Below are 23,357 nucleotides of genomic sequence, written 5' to 3' on the forward strand. Positions count from 1 at the left end.
CCGATAGGTGCTATTTATTTATATAAATTATTTACACTTATTCCCACATTCTATGCATTTCCAAGCCAAAATTCGTCTCCCGTATTGATGGTTCACAGACGACACGGCAGCCCACGGTCCCGGGTTTCGCCTTTCTGTACCGATCGTTTCCGTCAGACGAGAGCGTTTCGTTTCCAATCGATCAACCTATGCTGCGCGTTGAAACCACTGCCATCTGCGAGGAAGCGGGCCGACAGCGACCGACCTTTCCAGCGAACGAATGAATGATGGATGTCAGGAAAAACCGTTTTGCAGTATCGATAACACATGTCCTTCCCGTACACGTCCGCCACACGTTTCCTCCCGCGACGCGCAGCTTGCCTAGCCGTAACCACAGCCGCAGGAATGCTTCTTCGCATAGATCAGCTAGTATCAGCAGATTCGTTCCGAGCGCGTAACCACCACTTTCAACTCACTTCCGGGGTGTTTCTTTCTTGTTTTTTTTTTCTTTTGCATAAACCGGATGCAGGGAAATCTGGAATGTGATGAGAAATTTATTTTGGCCCAACTCATGACAATGCCGTTCCTTTTCTCCCTCACATTCGTACCACCCGACACTTTTATGTGATGCCGTCGTCGGGTCGTGCCACGCGGTGGAAATATTGGATTGGTGGCAATTTTGGGGGCTGGGTGGGCCGGCTGCACATATTCCTCCCAGTAATCGATCCTGTTTCGGAATTTTGTGCTGACAGTACCGAACGTTGACGCGTGACGACACGAAGGGTGTACGGCAGGGAAGAGTCAGCCGGAAATGCGTTGCGATTATGCTGGGAATTGGTATGTGGAAAACAGTTTCTCTTTGTATTTAGGACAACTGATGGCAGTCGAATGTTTTTTTTTGTTTGTTTCTGTGTGGTTCAATTTCAATTCAAAGACTGCTGACTTTCATGCATCATAAAATGTATGAAAATCGGTACGGGGAGACCATCATTGCTGCCGGCAAGACCACATTCAAATTGAACCTTTAAAGTTTACGATGCATAATGAGAAGGTGTACGTGGAAGGGAAGGAAGAAGAGCAAGATGCTACATAAATTGTAGCGTTTCATTTACAATTAATATTTAAATCTTTTATCTACTACTAGGGTTGGCTTATGGCTTTTTATTTTTTTATATTGGACATTAATTCTATATAATAAGCGTTATTGAGGTTTAAGATCTATCGTCCTTTAAAGTCCATTACATTCAATTTATATAATTAAAAAATGGCGTATTGTAATTCACAATGCGCTTTTAAATAGCTTTCGTTTCTGCTCATCCATCTCGATAGAGCAAAAGCCGTCACAATATATAGCAACAAAAGCAAACGACACAAGTAATTACAGTAAAGTAAAGTAACGTGAAAGCTGACTTGAAATGAAGCTATGCGGTTGGAAAAAAGACGACATCACGAAAAGTATCGAACGATCGCTGATGCATAAAAAGCGAAGCGAGTGATGAGTAGTTACCGCAAAACGCATAAGTGACAGCAGTCTCCAGAGCTGTCACGTTTGACATGTGATTATCATGTCAATACCGCTTCACCATTGGCATGGTGATTACTCCGTGAGACATTTCCGGTGGGAAGCATTTTCGATGGTGAAGCTCGCGCCAGTAAAAAAGAACTCCACAGTTGCACAATTACTTTGTTTATCGTGCCGATCTTCGGCGTGTACTGTGGCACACAATTTCCCTTTCATTCTTTACACCCTTTGGGCCGGTTGGATACATGGCTCGGGGAGGGGGGGAAAAAAACAACCAACTACCGGGCAGATTTTCGAAGGGATGAATTCCATCAACGCTATCGGAGAAAATTTATTTGCACGAAATATGTAAATCTGTGACACGTTTGAGCTGTGCGTATGGGTACGCCACCCAAGCGCTACCGTGCCGTGCAAAAAACAAAAAAGCATCCGCATGGTTTCATGATCAATGCATGCAAAAAAAAAACAACGCAGAATATGTAGCAGTCACTGTTCACCAGGTGGAACGGTGGGTTCCAAGCAGGGCGAGGTAAGAGGAGGAACGAATTGCTTGGGTGCCGAAGTACACCGGGGTGGGATTGTCGTGGGATATAGCGACCGGGACAAAAAAAAATCCGGATTGAGATATATGACGCTTGCGAATGGGCACATTTTGTCACATAAAAGCGCGATACATTACTGTACGGTTAGCGCCACACGCGGAGCCGCCATAATCGACGTGCTGCTACTAGCCGGCGTCACACTTGTATGCGTTTATTCCGCAACCATTGTGTACGCACGTGAATGGCTAGTATTTTTAAGGTTATTTTTTGTTTGTTTGTGTGTGTGTGTTTTTTTTTTCATTGCTTTACCACCATTGCAGTTTCCTATCACGCTGTAAATCCGGCCACTTTAATACGCAAACGGTTTTCGCTTTATCGCCATTTTGGGCGAGGGCTTAGTTGGAGCGCTATCTGGCTAACCAGTGGGGGTATGGCCCGGGGGTGCCGATGGGCATGTGATGGGTGATCATGTTAAATTATGGTCCCAAGCAATAGTCTTCATGTTGGCTGCCGTGTTTTATATGTATACAGCCGGTATACACACAAGTAGGTGTGCCCGTATTGTTGTGTCGCCGTTTTCTCACTCTCCCTTGCCTGCACGTTGTTGCTTCGTTATCAAAAGCACCATATTTCAACATTATTGCGCGAAGATAATATTTTCATATTATTAGTTTACCCCTGGCAACGGTGCATCTGCTCGGCATGGAAGGCAATCTCTTGCGCGCGTTTGTTTCCATTGCGCTGCAATGCAACGCGGCAAAGCGGACGAATTGTTGGGTAAGAAACGAGATTTGCAGCAAACACCGGGGACCGGGGACGGAAAAGGAATATGCAATGGGACGCCGGCCGCATCACGGACCTGGCACCGTGCACTGTGCGATTGTAGATCAAAAAGAATCTCCCAGACGTATCGTAATGTTTTCACCAATGTCATTGAAATATGAAGCTCAAGCACGGAAGCAGGGGCGGAAAACGCATCCACCATCGGTGGTGGACGGTGCTGCTTTGTAGAGCAGCATTAAAATGATGTAACGGTTGGCAAAATGCTTCACAATATGAAATTATTGCGCTTCTTCAGCCGCTTGCAATATTAAAGTTATGTGGTGAAACTTCGGGAAGGTAGAATTTTATATTAAAACTTGAAAACCGACAAGATGAGCTATTTCAATCAAGCTTTTGCGCTTCGAGTTGAGAGCTGCGTGAAGTTGGTGAACATACCAAGCTTTTGATTGCAATTTTTTTGGATTTATCAGTGATGAAAGTGACCACAATCGTCCTACAACGTTTGTTGTCTTGAATTGAACTCTGGTATGTTTACTTTGGAGAACAAGCAGCAAAAAATAACCGTAGCCGAACAAAGCGTGCGATTGCTGGACGTGTACTACGAATTGCAAATGATATTTCAGTTTGAGCTTTTTTTTACGCATGACGTGCGCAGCATGACGATCACTCTACGTCCTAAAGCTAGCAGTAGTAAGGCATGCGACCAGTGCAGCACTGGGGTAGTGGTCGATAAAAAAAACTATCGAGCAATGATCTAAAGACGCACAGCAAAATGGCTTTTTGTGGCGGTGGCAATTTTGGTGCAGATCAAAGACCTGCTAAGAAAAGAAATTAAGCTTTTACTTCTCCCATCCAGACCCGGCCTCCGACACAAGAAAGAACGAAAAGATCTGAAGAGATGGCAAACAGGAATTGGGGGAGGGAGCAAAAAAAATTTAATCATTCCCCAAGGAATGCGTGTCATAAACCACTGAATCCAATCAGACGATTCATGATGCAGGACACGGACACGGGTTCGCTCATTCGGAAGCACAAACGATTCGGGCGACATTCTGACAGTCTCGGATGAACGTCATGCCCCAAAACCGAAGCATGTCCTCTCGGTCCAATCGGTGTCCCCCTTTTTTTGCCGTGCAGTTAATTTTGTTGGTTTTCTTCCAGCCTCGTTATTCCACACGTGTATGCCCGGGAAAGAAATTCCGCTTTGCGTTCTTTCTTGCCCCTCACAACCATTGTCTTTGCCTTTCCTCGCACGTATTTAGGTGCCTATTGGCACTGTTCGGAAAAATCTCGGACAGAGGAAAACGACCTTCACCACAGGCGGGTGGCGTCTTGGTTGTGGCGTGCCATAATCGGGTGGGCTTTCGTAAAGCCGATCATTCGATTTGAGGCAGAAGGGGACTGTTTTTGGGCGGTAAAGCCACTACGTACGCAGCGGTCAAACGATCAACCCTGACCATTCGACCATCCCATACGATCGATTATCACGTTTTTAGCTCTAATATTCTGGAAAGCGTCAAATGCCGAAGGGCGGACACCGAACGACATGAGACCATCCCGTCCCGGTCGTGTGCAGAAGACTTTTAATTCCAATATTGGAAGGATGGATGAAAACCAATTTATTTCCCATTTACTTCCAGCGACCAGGATGCGGGGGGGGGGAGGTCATCGATGGGCTGCGTTATGCTTTACCATGTACGCTGCTGCGATGATTTTTCCACTACACAACTGCATGACACAGCGTGTGGCGACCATCCCATCCGAACGCGCTATGCACGTTCTGCACACGGTCTGTGGAATCGCCGGTCGTCGGGAGTTCTTCCAATATTTACGGTGGTGGTGGTGCGTAAATCCTGGCCTATCGATTGACACTGCAATCAACGTTACTCAAACCATTGCGCGCGCTATTCGCAATCGTATCGTTGTATCGTGTTTTGTAACTCTAAACTAGAGCAATGATCGATGGTGGAAAACTGATATTGAAAGGATTTTAGGAATACTAACAAACTAACAAAGCATCATTGGCTTCTCAGAGCTTTGAAGTTGTGTTTTTCGGAAGTACATTAATTTAATTGCAATTTAATCTAATCGAAACTTAGAAACTCATATTGAAATTAGGGTGACAGAGTTTCATCAAAATGTATGTTTTGTTGTATGTAGAAAGGTTGTTCAACAAATAGAGTAATATAAAATTCAATTTGATCATGAAAAAACTTAAATAGGTTAAATTTAAAATCACTCTGCAATAGAGCACACGTAAATTTAGTCAACATCAAAGTTAGATTACTTAAAGCATTTTACTGTAAACATGTTGGCTATTGAAGCAACTTCAAGAATGGATGCATTGATTAAAAATAATTATATAATTATTATTGTAGTACCTAAGTGAAACGTTTTAGCAAAGCAATTCTAAAATATATTGTTTAAATTATATTGTACATGGATTTGCACGTTTTTAATAAATGATTTTTTACGTTATAATAAGTAAATGGGAATAAAAATATTGCAAATGGCAAAGCTTTGGTACGTTCGTCTGAAATTCGCTACTTTCTAACCGATTTGCTTTAAACGAACCCATATTAGGCACGGATGCACCTGATGCACCCGATGCTGCAAAGGATCATTAATTTCAATTTCAAAATCCGGTACCGAACCGACCCCGCTGTGTTGATGGGAAGGAAGAACCGAATTAGGTGCCGATGTTTGACGCGAATCAGCCGAAACGGAGCATATTGGGTGGGTATTGATGAGTGATGGAATTGTGATTGGCAGGCTAATTAAATTATTTACCGTGCAATGGCAATGGCGATGCGTCCGCACAGCACACCGTACGTGTGCATGTGTCCAGGAAAAGCTGGGACATTGGTTACCGTTCTGTGGTATTTTAGGTTTTCGTGTGGCAAGTATTATAGCCTGCAGAAGGACACCTTGCCGTTGCCATAGGCAACGCCCTAACCGACGTGCAGACAGCATGGCACGAATCTTCCGCTGGGGAAACGTTTCACGCGCGGGTACCAACGAAAATCAACGAATCGATGATGTTGATTGAACGGTGATAAATTGGTGAGTAGTGCCGATTTAATAAATCTTCAAATCAGGACACCTCCCGTAGCTGCTAGCTCTGCATGCTGAATACAGCCTCACAATGGTACCTGACTCATGAGCAGCATCGGACGGAATGTGGGATGCCGGTGCTGGAATTTGGACCCGTACCGTCGCAGTACAGCAGTACAGTACGGGTTTGCTTTGCCAACGGTTAACGAAAGGTCGTGTGAAGTTGAATTTCAGGAACGTCTAGGAAGCAGCTATTGTGAAAATGGTTTGGGTTGTCCAAACCACAACGAAGCCCATCGTACATCGGTGTCTGGAAAATGATTAATCGATACAATGGTTAAGGGTTAGGTTCATAAATACCATACGTCAGCGGACGGATTCTGCTCGAACTGGCCCACTGTACGGTGGTGAGCCGGCTGAAAGAACTGTAAAAGGAGCCACGGAGCCCTAGAATTGACCGCACTCATGAGTGACTGAGGCTTCAAATATCTTCATCATATTTACTGCCAAACGATACTTTTGCCCCAAAACAATCATCGCAAGCGGAAGCTTCTTGCAGTGGTTGAGGCTGAGAATAATGATAAATGACATGCAGCGTCTCTCGATAGCAGGAGGCATTCTAGCTTCAACAGCCGAGGCGATTTATTTTGCTGCCATTCAGCTCAAAAAAACGTCAAACTATTTATCAATCCTGCCGGGAACTGTACGCTCTTTGATGTACTCGACCATTGGACCAACTTGGGGAATATCTGTGGCGTTTTCGTTTTTTGTACTGAGAAAATAAGCGTTTTTGTTCGTAACTACTCATCATTTGGCTCTTGATGAAGGTAGCCAAACTTTATTTATTGGTTTTGTTGTGTTCATTAGGGATTTTCGAATTTAAGGGGCGGAGTTATGATAACTGTGAGGTTGATTTTCAGCAGATAAATGTTGATTAGTGAAAATAAATTACAAAAATTAGGGTTTAAATTATTTAACGTACTCACATTAGGTATCCGAAAGTAATGCAAAACCGATTTATTTCATGATAGCATTTTCCTTATCTTCCCACTGCGGCTGCTTTTGAAGATCATTTGATTTTATTGGGCATACTTTAACCGGCACTATCAATAATATATGGCGCTTAAATGGTGCACACGAAACTATTACAAACTGAAATCATTTCATTTCCTTCCTACACAGCACACCCGGTTATGAAAAACTGTCTGGGAAACTTTAACTTTAATAATAAAACATTTTTCAATCACACCGTGCTAAGGCAATGGATAAGTTAAGCTGTTGAAGAGCAAGCAGCACACACACACACATACACTTCCACACCCAAACATTCCCGGTGAGCTTCCCAGTAGCGTTCATTTCACCAGCGGAAATAGCTCTCTGCTCGATAAACCTCGACCTCACCCACCGGTTCGGGCAGAAAGGTGACGAAAAGTGTTGGAACCTTTCCGGTGTGGTGTACTTGGTCGGGCCGCTTGCGTATGCGTATGTTGCAGGTTGAAGACGGCTGCTCGGTGGGTTTTGTGGGCGAAGGCGACGAAAAGTTGTGTATAAACTAAACCATAACTTTAGTACAAAATTCTATCGCTCGCACTGTGCCGGCACCGTGTTCCAATGCCGCCGGTGGCCGCCTGACCATGTACCGAGTGCGTTCCGGGGTTTACCTTTTTGCATGTCTTTAACTCGGCCAGCTCCTAAACGGCATGCAGCCCCGGGTGTGTATGGGTGTCGTGCATTGCTTTGAAGAAGTTTTGTTTGCTGCACTTATCCTCTTATTTAAAATCCTCTCCGTAAGCTTTACGGTTCGGTTGAAATTGTTCGCTTTGTGGATGAAAGCTTCACAAGAACCGGGCCGCTCGCAGTGTTATCAACTGTTTGCATACATGAAAAACTTTCAGTGCCTAACGTGTACAGGTACGGGTGTGTGTGTGTGTGGTAGCATGAACGAAATTTTCCTGCTTTGGAGGAAAATTGAGGAATCGTAAATAGCAGTAAATGCAACGATTCGTACGAAGGGCCCCGCACGACCGGGAACTTTTTAAAGGCGAGCTGAAAAGTCAGTCCCATGACTTGGGGGTTTAGTTTTTAAAATACTGCGCTTTACCAACAGCGCTGCGTAGGTTTTGTTGCATATTTGAAGTGAACGATGAGTGGATAAAGAATGACGGAGAATATAAAACGCCACCGCAGAATGCAGCAGTGAAGAAAGTATTGTAAAAAGCGTGGATGGATTTTTGTTAGATTTTACCCCTTCTCATAAATTCAGCAACTCAAACTCTTGGAAAATTAGCAAACATTACATTCTTCCGTACGTTGAACCACTACGTGAGAAGGGCAGAAAAATAAATTGGATCAATGTACAATTTGAGTAAAGTTTTGACATCATCTACAAACATCAGTGTAAGCATGAGGCACATTCGGAGAGCCAACGCATTTGTTGAACTCCGGTAATGGAACATGCCGGCATAAACTTATGAAACATTTAGGAAACAGGTCAACAAGTTCTATTAAAACATTTTAATGTAACATTTTTAAATTTTAATTTTAACAGAGATCATGCAGATGCCCATGGAGACGCCTAATACCCATTGATTCATGTTTTTCTTTATCGCCACAACAACCTCAAGGGGTCTAGGCCTGCCACATTTCTGATATTCTTTTGACATTAGTTATCTGTAGTGGGATAGTCAGTCCTCCGTACGGTGGATTAGTCCGGATTGGATTTCGGATCGATTCCTGTCGTGTGAAGACCGGCACCACTACCAATACACCACCGGGCCTTTCATTGAATCGATTCATCATCCTCATTGAATAGACGAAAAGTAAAAAGACCTAAACAAAAAATACGTGTCTGCCCTATGTCCAAGATAACAATTGACTTTAAAAGCATATATTTTCATTTTACCACTCAGACAAAAATGTATATAATCGAGATGAGCATAAATATTACGAAATGATTTGGATTTCTAGTGTCGAATTTTGATTGGACCCAACTCATGACTTCCTTTGATTTTATGTTTTTGTTTTGTTTTGTGGATTATAAAGATGACTGTTTTCTTCCAAAATGTTACGAAAATTAATAAATCTGATCAAAAACTTTTAAAAAATGATGGCATATAACAAAAGCAACACAATGAGGAGCTTAAACCACTTGTAGAAAAGGTCTTCTTAAGATGAAATATGTAATTTCAACATGTTGATTGTACTGATACGGGTAGGTAATCCAACGAAAAGCCGCGTTTGACATAATATTTTTAAAGTTCTAAAACATGAGTTTATTCTCAGAAAGTGTGCTCACAGTTTGTTCCACAGCCAACATGTGCGAGGGAATGCTTTTTAAAGATGATCTGATAGAATATACAATTAAATCGCTAACAAAGGTATGCCAGCAGCACGTGTCCTTCAAATCATTATTGCAGCTAAATTGAGAATTTTGATTTGCCTCTAACCCGTAGCAGCAACCCGTCGCTATTCTACGTTGAAACTCACTCGTCGCTTCGAGCTCTCCCTGCACTGGGTGATAACCGGCTGGCAGGGAGCACAATAAAAGCACCTCGCTTGGGATGTGGCTTTTGGTAGGACAATCCCACTACCACTCTGTACCGATTTAAGATTCAATTTTACGGTCTTTTCCCAGCGTAGATTATCTGGCCTGCAATCTAGGTCCATCGATGGATCTGATGTAAAACGGTAGCAATGACTTGCGAATCCCTACAGGTCTCGTCAGCAGGCGTCCCCGACGGCATGGATGCATGCTGTTTGATCCTTGTGTGCCGGGTACCAGCATATTGTGTACTAGGTGTAAGGAAACGCTAGGTAGCTTGACGCTTGTGCTCTGGCTACCCCGGTGTGGACACCGGGAGGATTCCACAACGGTTCGCAGTAACCAATGGGGATGGATAAGTTAAGATAGTGCCGGTTCCGGACTAAAGAACGACTGAGGTTGAATACTGCGTTTCCGGCTGTGTAAGTCTTGCATACTAATGAATCAATTAAACTTCTGTCATTATCAGTGTAAAATGTACGCTTTCGTGACGCTGCAAGACGGCCAGCCGGCCGGCCAGTGCCCAAGTGTTCGTCTGGAAATTATATGAAGTTTCCCTGCAGTACCGGCCGGGATTCATTCACCGCTGTTGCTGCGCTGTGATGAAGAACTTGATGCAATAATCCTACCACGATCGAGCGTTCGAGCGGCTTGTGGGCCGATAGTTTTGGTTGGTTTAATTGAGGTTAGGAACTGCTTCTTGAGAAGTCCCCGGTTCGTCGGGCGCAACTTCTTCTGTCGAGTGTATCCGGTTGTGCTGTTGGCAAAGTAACTGCCAATAATTGCATTAGGAAAATGGACTCTATGATGATGTGAAAGTAGTGTCTTCGAAATTGAATCGAAACTGCTTCGAATGTGTAACTGCAGTGCATGTCGAACGAGATATTAAGGTTGACAAGGCTTTTGAGTGACAATCAAATGGTACGATATACCTGGTAGAATTATTTTGGAACGAACACACGGATGTGAATCCGATTGGTGTAATAATTGTCCTTAATTATCTGTCACAATCCACAGACGATTGGTGAGATTTGCGAGAGCTTGCAAAGGAATGCATATTTCTCAGTAGATTCACCTGATTGGCAAAATTTTCTTCACAATATCTCTTATGCAAATATCGACATCAACCCAGGTTTGGGTTAGATTTATCTACTGACAATAGCTGTAGTAACACGTGCTATGGGAAAAAATCATTCAAAATAACATTCATGTAAATATTGTACTTACCTCCAACAACACGGCACGTTAGGACGATGTCGTCACCTTCCTCTTTGGGTCCAAGCTTTGTGCTGTTCAACTGCTGACCCCACTGACTAAGAACCACGGGATGCTCGGGCAGAACTGTAAGAGTAAGAAAATAATATACAAATTTAAATAATTTATTGAGAAGACGTCGGGAATGAGCTTTTGTTTTGTATTTAGTTAAGCAAATAATTGATAATCATATAACATCGAAACCTTATAAAAATGATTGTTGCGACATTTCTTTGGCCTAATGATTTACTCATAGACCCAGTTTTGCTCTTGTATTTCACACATTTGAATACGGACAGCTCGGAAAAGTTTAGAAAAACAGTTTGACATTCGAACATAAAATGGATCCAGCCAACAATAAAGCTTTGCTCTTCTACAATCCGGTCAAACTTTCTAGATTTCCGTGATGGAACATTATTCTACCGGGCAGTGTTGATTCGTTTTTCCCCCCCCGAACCGCATGTCGCTTGCAATCGCAGCTCTACAATCTATGGTAAAACTTTGTTTTTCCATTTTTCGCCCCCAACCTTCCGCTAATCTAGTTCATCTACTGAGCAGCATCCTGATAACTCGCCCCATCCAGCGTTGTAGTATCGCAAGTAGAGGTGTAAAACACGAACCCGTGAGGGCGTGTAATTGAATCTCCGAAACCTAAATTAATGGGAAAAGTTTTTCACGCGCCGTCAGGTGATTCCTACTTGGCTCGAGACCACCGCACCGCACCGTACGGGGCGCAATCACTGCCGCTGGTAGCGAAAGCGTGAGACAAACGCGGAAGCCAAAAAAAAAAAAGAGTGAATGAAATATTGAACCACCCGGAACGTGTACATCCAAGAAAGGACGTTCGTCGTACGGATGTTTTATGTCCCTGTCCAAACAAACTAACCGTACAACCCCCCACCCTGTACGCTACAAAGGACGAAGGACATCAGTCTTGTCGGATTTCTGCACCGTATTATCGCAACTAACTGGCAAAATGGCAGTTATCAAACAGTTCCTGCACCCATCCTCCCCACATGGTAAACACATGAATCATTGCGGATCCGACGACGACGACGACGACCGATGAGTGCTCCTTGCCAGTGCTGCCCGTGCAAAAGTGTCCGTACACGGAAGTATTTGCGCATATGGCCGGCTGCAGATTCGATTTCTCAATTTGGCCACATAAATTGATTTGATAACTTCTGTATAAACAGTTCATTCAAACTTGCTTTTGGCTTCGGTTCGGTTTTTGCAACTGTTTGCCGAGCATAGATTGCATCAAAGCCGGGATTATCAACAGATTCGTTAGGGACGAGACAGGAATTGCATCTCCCGGATCCGGAGCGTCTAGAGCGAGATAAGCCCACTGTATCAACACTCGCAAATACACTCATACACACACACTGGAAGAATGTGGAAAGGTAGCCGGAGACGGACGCTTCTTTCGACCCAAGAGGGAACAAACCCGGGTACGATATCATCCAGTGCTGGAAAAACCTGACCAATTTGTGCTTATTGAAAGTGTCATCGACAGGCAGCATAAAAAATTGATTCACTCAACACGGGCGGGTTGGGGTAGTGGCTTCAGCCCACCACAGTGGGGTAGCATTTTAAATCAATAAACAAAACGAAGATGCATGCGACTATTTGTCGAGCTTGCTTGTTTGACCATTCATTATCATATCTCCTGTAAATCGCTGTGTACGATTCAATCGAACACGTGAGAGTCGTTTGCGCAGTGTTTAGTGAACGGAGGGGTGCCCAACTATGGGCACATTTGCTCGGTAAGGAAATCAGCACGCACGTGTAGCGAAATTCGTGTAAATACTGATTTATTTTTATTGAATACTATACATTATAATAATTATTCTATGCTTCATTTTTGAAGACGAAATTCTCTTCGCTTTATTGAAGTTTAATTCTATTCCAATCATACTATTTGACCATGCACTTTACCAATGTGTGCACGGTCCCGTGCAGTAGCACGGGCAAACAGTTCCATGGGTACAAAGGACATTTTGATTTCCATCCCCACAAACGATCAATATACTCGATATCTCCTGTGGCGCTTCAAGGAAATAAAGCTAGTTGTGGGCGGACGGATTTGCATTTTCCTTTGGCAGCTTCCGGTTCGGGTGGCCGGGGAGTTGCAACCAGATCGCGCTATTTGTGTGTACAACGGGAGAACAAGTTTATTGGCTGGGATCGTGTTTGTGCTTCACCGTTTGTTGCTACCCGTAGTCAAACATCGCTAGATATTGGGTAGCCTGCAACTGCCTTTGGAAATTCCTTGATGCACTGCTGCTTCCGTGTTGCTTTTATTGCCATTGCCAGTAGGGGTTGGCTGGCGTGTGGAAGCGAGGAAGCAAACAGACGGTGGATGTCATCTGGTATCGGGATAACTGTGTATGTCTGGCAATACTATGTACACAACACAGTAAAATACTTGACTACCCTGTAACCATGCATTCTCGGAAAAAGAGAAAAAAAAAAAGACACACGGGAGATGCAAGAAATCAAGTCGAGGGGACCGTTTTTTAGTGTTAGTGGTGTACTAAAGTTAATGCGTTGTTTTACAACTGGAAGAGAAGCTTTCCATCTTTAATTGGAATTCTAAGTTATCTGGAGAAATAAAATTGGTGTTTGTAATGTTAAAGCTTGACCCAAGTGCAATTAACATAGTGCTTTAATGTGAAGAAGTTGAAGAATAGTAAATTCAGACGTTGAACAATATCTCGACAGGGCGTGCACTTACGCCAACTACCAACCAATTGTTTAATAATTAATTTTGTGATAATTTCCCGCTATCCATTAACCACGGTGGTCCAATCGTAACACCTATAAAACCACCCCTTCGAGTAAAATAAGCTTTATTGATGGCGTTCCAATCCGGACGGCTAATACGTGGCCGGTCATCAAAGATCGATGCTAACCGAAACCACAATGAGGTCACTAATCCAACCACCCAACCTTGGGAAATGGATTATATTGGTTTCCTTGAAATAAAGCACAAAAACTCGCAACCCCTTGCTTGCTTGCCACCTTCTCCATCCTCCAGCGCAGCGGTCAACGAAATTCCAGCACGTCGCAGTATTTGCCGTGTGTTTTGCATGTTTTTGCTTCATGCAGCCCCCACCCCTCCCCCCTCCCCTTTCCAACCGGTTCCGGAAAGTTGAGCATTGAACATCGTTTTTCAATAGCGTTCATGCAGTTTTCTAGTTGTTTCGTACGGCGAACACGAAGGATGCTGTTTACTTTAAAAATTTATTTTCACGTCACAGCAGCCATCGACCGTCGGGGTCGGAGAATGGTCGTAGGGTTCGAATAGTTTATTTTGGTTTTGTTTTACGCCAGGCATTGTCGGTGCACATGGGCAGTGCTCGGTGTGTGCACCCGTACGTTTCGGACCGTGTGGTTTGCCGGTACTCACATATTCTGCACCAAACGATAGCCCTTTTTCCGGGGCCTGAATTTTGCATACAGCAAACAAAATTGCATCGATTGAATACGGTGAAAGTTAGATGGTTTCGGTACGCTGGTTGTGTTGTCTAGACGCGGAGGCTTCCCGTTGTTTAGTGAGCGCACGTCTTGCGAGACGATGGAACCATAAATTGGGGATTCTGCTTCTGCGGAAAGAAACGGATCGCTGCGCAGAAGAATAGCTGATTGAAAAATTATTTCGGGACAGGCAACAAGAAAAGGTGTCAGGCACCGGAGAAATCTGAGCGCTAAGATACCTTTTGTGTGTGGGCATGGAAAGGTTCGTTAAGATATTGAGATGTCGGGCGTATAGTTTGTGTGAAGGGCGATGTTACAATGTGATGAGCTGAAAATAATTACATCAGACACACGAGCTGACGAGCTTGTAGGTATTTTGTTTTTTGTTTCTATGAAATCGGAGCTTTTGTGTATTGTGAAGAGTTTAACAGGAGAATGAATTTAAAATGACAGTTTGAAATCAAGTATCAGACTTTCGTATCAAAGCAGTCCGTTCGCAGTGTTTCGTACGTAAAGATTACGTTTAGAAGTGTATCTTCTATAACTCATGTGAAATTATTTCCGATAAGCCATTAAAAATGTTGCATAATTAAAATATTTTTATTCAAGGTCAATGTTTCGGCTATAAAAAAACAACATCTCTACACCGGCTACACGACCCAAAACAATTCCGGTTTTAACTTCCGCGCTAGCAGCGCGCCAGTAAGCTTTGGTTAGCATGTTCGAAAATTTACTTCCAAAAACCTGTTTCAATGTTTACCGATCGAAAAGCCACCGCCGCAGCATCGCACCAACACCGGCGCAGCGATGCTGTTCGGTTCGGCGCCGCAACCGAACAGCTGAGGTATAGTACCGGTTTGTGTGGGGTTTTAAGCCAACCCCTCGCTCCATGTTCTATTATTTGTCATTTCGTGCTCGGAAGATGATGCTCTTTCCATCATTGCGAACGCCAGCATCCATCGTGAAGGTGGCAAGCGCTGCTTGTTTAACGGATGCACGGTTCAGTGTGAAGAGACTCTTGTGCGCGAAAAGTGGCTTTTTTTGCGCTATGCTAAATATCGTCGCACCAAACTCGTTTTCTAAGCGAAGCGCAACAGAACAATGTTTGAATGTGCTCGGTTTGTGGAAGGTAGTTAAGATTGTTTGTCATCAGCGTTGGTTGTGGTAGCAGTGCGCGGATAGCGAGATAAAAACAAAAGCCCGCATAACGTGCCTGTGACAGTGGGTTTTAGTGGAAATGGAAAGCGGTGGCGTAAGTGTAATGACACCCGTCGGGCGAATCTGGAGCAAAGTGAAACACTTCATCACCATCGAACCGGTGATCGTTTTCTACATCTTCGGTGTCGTTTGCAGCACAGCGTTCAAGGTGTTTGAGTACGAAAAGGTAAGAGGCCATTGCCGTCTGTTGTCTTCATGGTATTCCGCGGTACGTCGAATGAGCGCGTTACGGACGATCTCTTTGTAGGCCTGCGTTACCAAGCTCGGTGCCGACCTGCGGGTATGTGAGTTTTTCGTTGAGCTCGAAGATGATGACATCTGTTCCGAACCAGACGACACCAACCGCACCATTGCCGGGGTGGAGAATTTCACCGTGTTTCGCAGCTTGGTGTGTGAAGCGCAGCAACAATCCACCAACGAGGTGGTGTTTTTGAACTCATATCGTAGCATTATTGGTGAGTTTTGATTTAGGAAAAAAATAGCATGAAGCACATCATGAGTTGATGGATTGTCCATTCATTTCAGTGGGCATTATACAAGCGGTAGTGCTGCTCTTTGCTGGCAGCTGGAGCGATCGTGTTGGGCTGAGGAAGCCATGTATTCTCGTGCCGATCGCAGCCGATATCGTGGCATTCTGCAGTGAGCATTCATGACCGTTTAAATCTATAATGATCTTCTAATGGCATCGTAAACTGCGTGGCGTTGTATGCTGGTGGTGCAGTGAACAAAAAATCTAATCATTAATCCCCTTCATTAAGCTTCATTCATCTTTTCCTTTTTTTGTTGCGCCCAGCACGACGCCACGCCAAGATAAATAGAGGAATATCAATAAGGTGTGCACAAAAAAAAAAACTCAACCGATTTTTTTCGTTTCTTCCTCAAGTTTACATTCTGAGTGCCATCTTCATGCGCGAAATACCGCTGGAGGTGGCGGGCATATTGCCGAACATAATCATCGCATTCAGTGGTGGAATTCCACTGGTCGTTACCGGCATCTACAGCTACTTAACCGTATGTACGGACGAGAAAGATCGTACCTTTAGGTTCGCTTGCACCGCAGTTGTGTACGCCACCATACCGATCGTGGCCAACTTCTTCAGTGGACATCTGTTTAAGTATTTCGGGTTTATAAGTAAGTGGAACTATGCGGATAATGTCGCATCTAGATTATTAAAGTTTATCTTCGTGTTTTTTAGAACTATGCGCACTTTGCATCGTCACTGACACCATTGGTCTGCTGTACGGATTGTTCGTCTTGAAGGAACCAACAGCCGGGGAATCTTCCGCTACCAACGAAACAACCAACGAGGCAAAGGAAAACCAGTCCAAACCAACCCTACGCCAGCTGTTTGACATTAGCCTCGTGGTAGATTGCGTGAAAGTGTTTCTAAAAAAGCGAGACTTCAATTGCCGGAACATCCTGTTTCTGACCGTGCTGGCTTACTTCATCAACTACGGTGCCCTCGGAGACGTGGAATCGGCCGCCATCCTAGCGTACGTCCAGTTCAACTGGATAACGAATCTCGGCACCTGGATATCGTACGATCTGCTAACGACCATGCTGGGAACCCTTCTGGCCATGGGCGTCCTGAGCAAACGGCTCGGTGTTTCGGATGCGATGATTTGTGTGTTTTCCGTGTGCTTCTCGTTGGTTGGAAAGCCGATCATGGTAATAACCGTTGACGGGTGGATAGCGCCGATCGGCCGAGGGCTGGCACAGAATAATTTAGCTAATTGTGCCCCGCCGGCAACTGGTACACGTGTGCACGATTTCACTGTGCGCTTTCTTTTATCTTTGCAGGCCGTTGCCGTGGCGACCGTGAAACCGTACCTGTACTACGTCGCCACCTCGATCGATGTGTTCGAGGGTAGCAAAATGATCGCCATCCGGAGCCTCGTGTCGAAGCTGGTCGGACAGGATGAGATTGGTAGGTTGGGCGCATTATGGACGACAGGGAACGAAAATTGGTTCCGACAGATACACTGGGCGGGTGAATTTATTGATATGGGCAGGGTGGAGGTGTTTTGGGCTTGGCTGTGTCCGTGTCCGCATGCCGAATTACATTGGTCCCATTTATTTCACGCTTCGTTATCATTCCCTTTTTTTTCTCTCTCGCTCTCTTCGGTATGATGCTCCGGTTGTAGGAAAAATGCTGTCCATACTGGGAATTGTGGATTCTGCCCAGGTTGCCATCTATCCGACCATCTACAGTACGGTTTATTTGCAGAGCCAATCGTTCTTCGTTGGCAGCGTGTTCCTACTCAGCGAAGCATTTCTGCTGGTCTCCTTGGGTATTTATGGGTACGTTTTTTGTCCTAAGCCCTGATAGTTCCGATTTTCTCAGCACGGTTGCATCCCGAACACTGTATAAAGGGACTTTACCGCGCGGGGGACACCTTGAGTGGTGTGGCCCCCCAACCTACTCAGCGATCCATTTCGACAACCGATGATGACGATGTTGATGATGGTGGGGTTTTTTTTTTATTTCAATTTACCTTCCATTCCAGAATGCTGTACCTGATGTCCCGACGATCTGAATATGATAAAAACAGAGCACAGTCATCCGCCAAGCAGGGAATCGATAATCCTGCAGTGGATATTACTGCACTTTGATGGTTTTATCTGCATACCCACGAACGTCACTGCCATCGGTTGCACTTCCCGGTGCCTGGAGTGTCGCGAGTCGAGCGCTATTTCGTTTGCATTAATGCGGACCAGCGAGACTGTGGTCGGAACAGTGCAATAAGACACCCGGCCGGGCAGGAAGGATGCGATTGATTGGACAGGAAATTGTTATTTTCCCTCCGCATATCGGTTGGGAAAAATAGCGCATCGGCAAAGGCTCGGTATGGTTAAGTATTGAAGATATTCCTTTTTCCGTCCTTTATTTCATTACTGGGTCTTGGCGAGGGTGACTGTATAAACAGAATCATTTCGCAATAATTGGTTTAATGACATCAAGCCAATGCGTTACGCTCCATTAAATGTGATTGGGTTGGTTAGCAATTGGATATTATTACTCCTTAAGAGATGAACGGAATAATAACCTTCGAGGAAAACTAATATGTTTTCATATCAATATCTTAGTGACTTTTTGGATTCCTATGCTACCTCAAAACATATCCGCCCAAGCTCATTGGGTATTGGGCTCCAAACTTCATTTGTGTTGCAAGATAAATGAGAAATTATTATGATACAAACAGTTTTTTTTTGTAAGAAAAATATGAGCAATGAAAAAAAAACGGACCGAGAACATTATTTTAAGGATGACACTAGAAAAATGGTCACTTTCGTGATTGATTAGTAGCATAAAGTACGTAGAACTATGGGTTAAAATAGATTCCTTCTTTTTCTTCCACCTGAGAGAGAAAAGAAACTGAAATTACAATTTCGTTAAAAAAAAACCCAGACACCATCGGAAGCTTACTTAAACCCTTTAAGGAATTAAGCGATTGTGGCTTTGACTGTTAAGTAACTTTGTTCGCTGGCTCCCGAGAAATTTTGAGTACTGATTAGCCAAACGTTGTTTTACAGGAAAACTACTTGGAACCTTGAAGTCCCTTTTTCCGAGTTGTTCCTTGTTGAAGAATAGTTTAATATTTGGAATGTAATGCTTTTATAATATTTCTGAGATCTTTGAGTTTAAGGAAGCATTATCCTTTGAAAATACGAATCGTTAACCGATTCTACCAGCGCTTAATTGTACATTAGTCTGAGATAACTTACTATTCCCGAAAGCACTAAAACTTTTACTACCTCATTAGAGCGTAGATTCAATCGTACATTCTTGCCACGGCTATAATAGTGCTCCCAGTTTGCAATAGTTTGCCGAACAGAGAAGACAGAGATTTTACACCAACATTGGTCGCGAACTGAAGTCTATCTTGTGCTCATTGTGACCGTGACTTCGTCCCAGACAGTGGTGCCTGTCCTGTGACACTTTGCAGGATGGTAAGTTGGTTGGGTAGCATATGAAAATTATTATCTTCTTAAAGTGTCCGACACCGACAGAGATAAAACCATTCCACTTTCACTACTGTGCCCACACGCACGCAGCAAAAACAAAAAAAAAAACCTTTCGACAAAACGTCAAGGATATTCACTCCTTCATTCGAGATGGTACATTTAATTGGTGGCAAGGGTCATAGAAATAATTACGTTCCTGACACCCGAATGCATAAATGGGCACGGTTCAGTCTAACTTTACTCTCGCCGGCAAAGGAAAAGACTCGAAAGGTTCCCTTAAAACTAAGAAGCCTTCACTCCAGTGCTGTGAGCTGTTGAAGGTTGGCAGCGAGTTTTTTTTGCGTTTTAACAAACTAATAATATGAGCACCGCTAGCAGAAGTAAACGAAACTCGGCACGTAAGTTTTGCAGGAGACAGATGCATTGGTGAATTCGTTTTCCCTTGTCCGCTGTCGTGGCGGCAGGTATTACTGCGAATGCTCGTGTCCGTCGTTAGTACCGTTCCGCAGTGCTGGGAGAAGCTTTTTATGGAAGGCTATGACGGGAGCTAATAAAAAATTACGATATAAGATCGCTCAGTAAAGTTCTGGTGCGTTATGTTCATGCACTGTGAGCGTGGGTAAAGTTTTGAGTGTCTGTATTTTGTTTTGTTCCGTTGTCCCACTCGAAGTGTTCTATTTCTGGGTTCCGCTTATGATTGGCCATTAAGTGTGAGAATCATGCCGGTTGACGGGTGTTTTGCTGCTTAAGATAGTAAACTTGGGGCTTTTGATGCCACCTGTTAGGGGAGGGGCACAGAACAAGCGAATGACCTAGGTTTGAGTTTACGACCTTAATGAGCATTAGAATGACTGAAGAAGGTTGATGCGCGGATTTTTTGGAAGATTTATATTCAGTTTAAAACATGTTTTAAAACATGATTTAATCCAGGACAGGTTGAAAAAATTTAAACGTTTGCATAAAACATCCGAAGATTAAATGAAAATAGTGCTGCATAAATGGTTAAAATCCTTAATGATCTGTAGCAATGTGAAAAGTAAGGAAATCACAAAGCGGAACGAAATCAACAATTTTCATTTTTTGTTATTCATTTGCGTTTATTTGGTAGCTTTTCGTTCCTTTTGGTATCCTTTCGATCCTTTTCGCTTCTTTCGCTCCTTCCACTCCTTTCGCTCCTTTTGTTATAATCGGTACTTTGTTATTCATTGCTTCTTTGCTTTGCTACTTTCGTTACTTTTCATTACTTCTCGTTACTAACGGTACTCGTTCCTTTTGTTAATATCGTTCCTTTTATTCCTTTCCCATTTTGTTGCTTTTCTTTGATGTATCAAAGTGACGATTTACCTACCTTTAGTTGGACTGTGTAAGTTCAATAGAATGTTATATGTTTACTTTCCGTTTGTAGTTTTTTAACTACTCTAGATGTTTATTTACCTGGGCTCAAAAATGGTGTAAATAAATAAAACAAACCACAACCACAGAAGACAAGCGATAAATGGTTTTTTCGCCATCAAACAATGCCTTGAAAAATGGAATACAAATAAAGGCGGTACGTACTAACGTACCTTCTCATTAAGACGATGATTAGTAGTTTGCATCCATTTAGTCAACCGGAATTAAGCCATAAACATGAAATTGACGGTTGAAATGCTCGCAAGATTTGCTTCATTCGTTGCGAGTTTCTTTCCTCGCCGTTCCTTACCGTTAGTGGACAATCCGCAACACTGTCACAAAGAGTGAGCAAGAGCATTGAGCAACCCCTAACCTGTGCAAGGCGTCTGTTTATGCATTGACAAAAAAAAAACCACAACAATGCAAAAACAAAACAAAAAAAAAACAGGCGGAAAACTAGGTGTTGAAGAAAACGGAACTAATTAGCTTCGGAACGGAACCGGAAGCAACTTAATTAAGAAAAATGATACCATATTCCACGCGAATCGGTGCCCTCGTTTACTCGGGGCTGCAAACGGGCGCAACTTCAAACTGGAGTGAAGGATCCCTCAAGGATCGTCCGGGGGCGCTTAGTGTCGTGAAGTAGCGCAAGTACTCGGAAGCCGGGAGGAAAATATAGTTTTTCACACCACACCTCATGCGTACTGTTTCGCTTAATTATCCCGCTTTTTTTCCTTCCTCTTCTGACGGAGAAGATGTTGGCTTAATTGATGTTTATTCATTCATCTTCCGCTAAGTGCATTGTTTAAGGGGAGCAATCTATGCATAAGCGATTGCGAGGATGAAAGATATTTAATAGGTAAGCAGCAATAATAAACCACGGATACAGGGCAACCGAATGTTGGTAAAGAATGATAATAATATTGTTCAATTTTAACTGCAAACCACCGACCTTAATTTCCAGTGGGTTAAACTGTTGTAAGATGTTGTAGGAGAATACTATTAGCCTGCTGTAAGCATTAGGCAAGAAACAACAGTGTTTCTATTAACAGCAAAAATGAATTTAATGATAATTTATTGTAATCTTATGCAGATTGCACTTTGCCTCCAAAGAGAAAAACAGCAATTTCTTCCACAATGACACATTGGCGTGCCTGGCGGTCTTCAACATGTGTTCATTAAGTAGATTGCATAGGAATTTCTACCACAAAAGTGCAACTATTAACTGGTTGTTTAGTATATTTGGAACACACTTCCAAGGCTTACGCGTTAGTTCCTTCGGGCATCCACGGCGATGGTTGTGCTGTGTGGCAAGATTTGCTAAAAGCATTCGCACTTCCGGTATCGGGCCAACATCTAAAGCATCGACAATCGACATCTCTTGATTCCCTCGGCCGTGTGCGAGAGTTATGAATTTTTCATACGTTGTTGATTGATACCCGGGGTGATGGTTGAACCAATGCACGGCTCCTTTGACACGATCGCGAATCCATCGGTTCGCGAGCGTCTAAGGCATGCTAAGCTGGCCCCGACCAAACGGCCAACTAATGTACTGCCGAGAACGTCAGCAGGTGTGATGGACTAGGGAAAACAAAGTGCGTCGTCAGCGATATGCTAATCAGCATCGTCACCAGCTCGCTTGGATTCGTGCAAAGTGTCGGAATATTGGGAAATAATTCAAGAAAAACGGTATCCCCGTGACACACACCTTTTCGGCAGAAAGGGCCCGCCACTTTCGTATTCCTTTTCGCTTGATGCAATCCGGGTTTGAGGCAACGACCGCTTGTACTCCGACATGCTAATGCCGTTTGCCGTCGAACAAAGCTCTAATGACGGGTTCATTAATTTCGTTATTTCAAATACAATGTCTTCCAAGATGACAATGAGCAATCTTTTTCTTCTTCAAAGTCGTGGAGTGAGTGTGCGAGAGAGAGAGGGTGAGAAGAAGAGCAAATTGAATTTCGCAAAAATCAAATGAATTAAATTCTCAAATTTCCTTACCGCTGAGTTGGCGCTGCAGTATAAATATTTACTTATGCAAATGCTTGACGCCGGCTTGGGAACAATGGTGGCTCCGCGCGGGTATACATCCTGTAATTGCGAAGCAACACTGCTAACGCCGGTGCGCGATGACAAATCAATATTTGCCGAAGCGTGAAAATCCGATTGTTACAAAAGACCGAACACTTCAACACTACAGAACAAACGCTAGTGACAACAGCAACGCTGAGGAAGAAATAGACGACACGAAACGGTTGCTACAGTTGGGCCTGAGAGGTTGCTAGGATCTTTATGAAGATGTTAGTTTTTCATTTCTCAGTCCATTCAGCTCGAGAAGAAAGCTTTCATTTGAACATCGACAGTCAAGTGGAACAATTGGTTTCGGTAACTTTCCTTCTAGGAACAGCTTTATTGGCTGTTAGTGAGATTGATTTTCACTACATTTTCATGCAAATGGTGGAATAGTGTAGTAAAAATTTGTTACGCATTAAGTTCTTGTAAATTGGAGTTCAGAGACTAGAAAATCTTGGTAATTCACTTATTTGTCTAATACTGTGAAATTATCTTTAAATAGAATTACATATATTATCAAAAATATTAGAAATTCTTAAATAAAGCACAATA

At 43.5% G+C, this 23,357-nt stretch overlaps 2 protein-coding genes across 2 annotated transcripts in view; one reads left to right on the forward strand and one right to left on the reverse strand.

Annotated features, from left to right (window-relative positions):
• LOC128303336 (CD166 antigen-like) overlaps positions 1–23,357 on the reverse strand; it is a 137,548-nt gene that overhangs the window by 27,990 nt on the left and 86,201 nt on the right. The window contains exon 5 of the mRNA XM_053040262.1: positions 10,649–10,762. Within this exon, the coding sequence (XP_052896222.1) occupies positions 10,649–10,762 (114 nt within the window). The remainder of the gene's footprint in view (positions 1–10,648; positions 10,763–23,357) is intronic.
• LOC128303337 (thymic stromal cotransporter protein-like) lies at positions 15,393–17,987 on the forward strand. Its single transcript, XM_053040263.1, has 8 exons — positions 15,393–15,539; positions 15,621–15,828; positions 15,899–16,012; positions 16,257–16,505; positions 16,570–17,042; positions 17,175–17,301; positions 17,519–17,675; positions 17,882–17,987. The coding sequence occupies exons 1-8, from the start codon at positions 15,393–15,395 to the stop codon at positions 17,985–17,987; spliced, it is 1,581 nt and encodes a 526-aa protein (XP_052896223.1).

The sequence above is a fragment of the Anopheles moucheti genome, chromosome 3 (genome assembly GCF_943734755.1).
Source record: "Anopheles moucheti chromosome 3, idAnoMoucSN_F20_07, whole genome shotgun sequence".
NCBI lineage: Eukaryota > Metazoa > Arthropoda > Insecta > Diptera > Culicidae > Anopheles > Anopheles moucheti.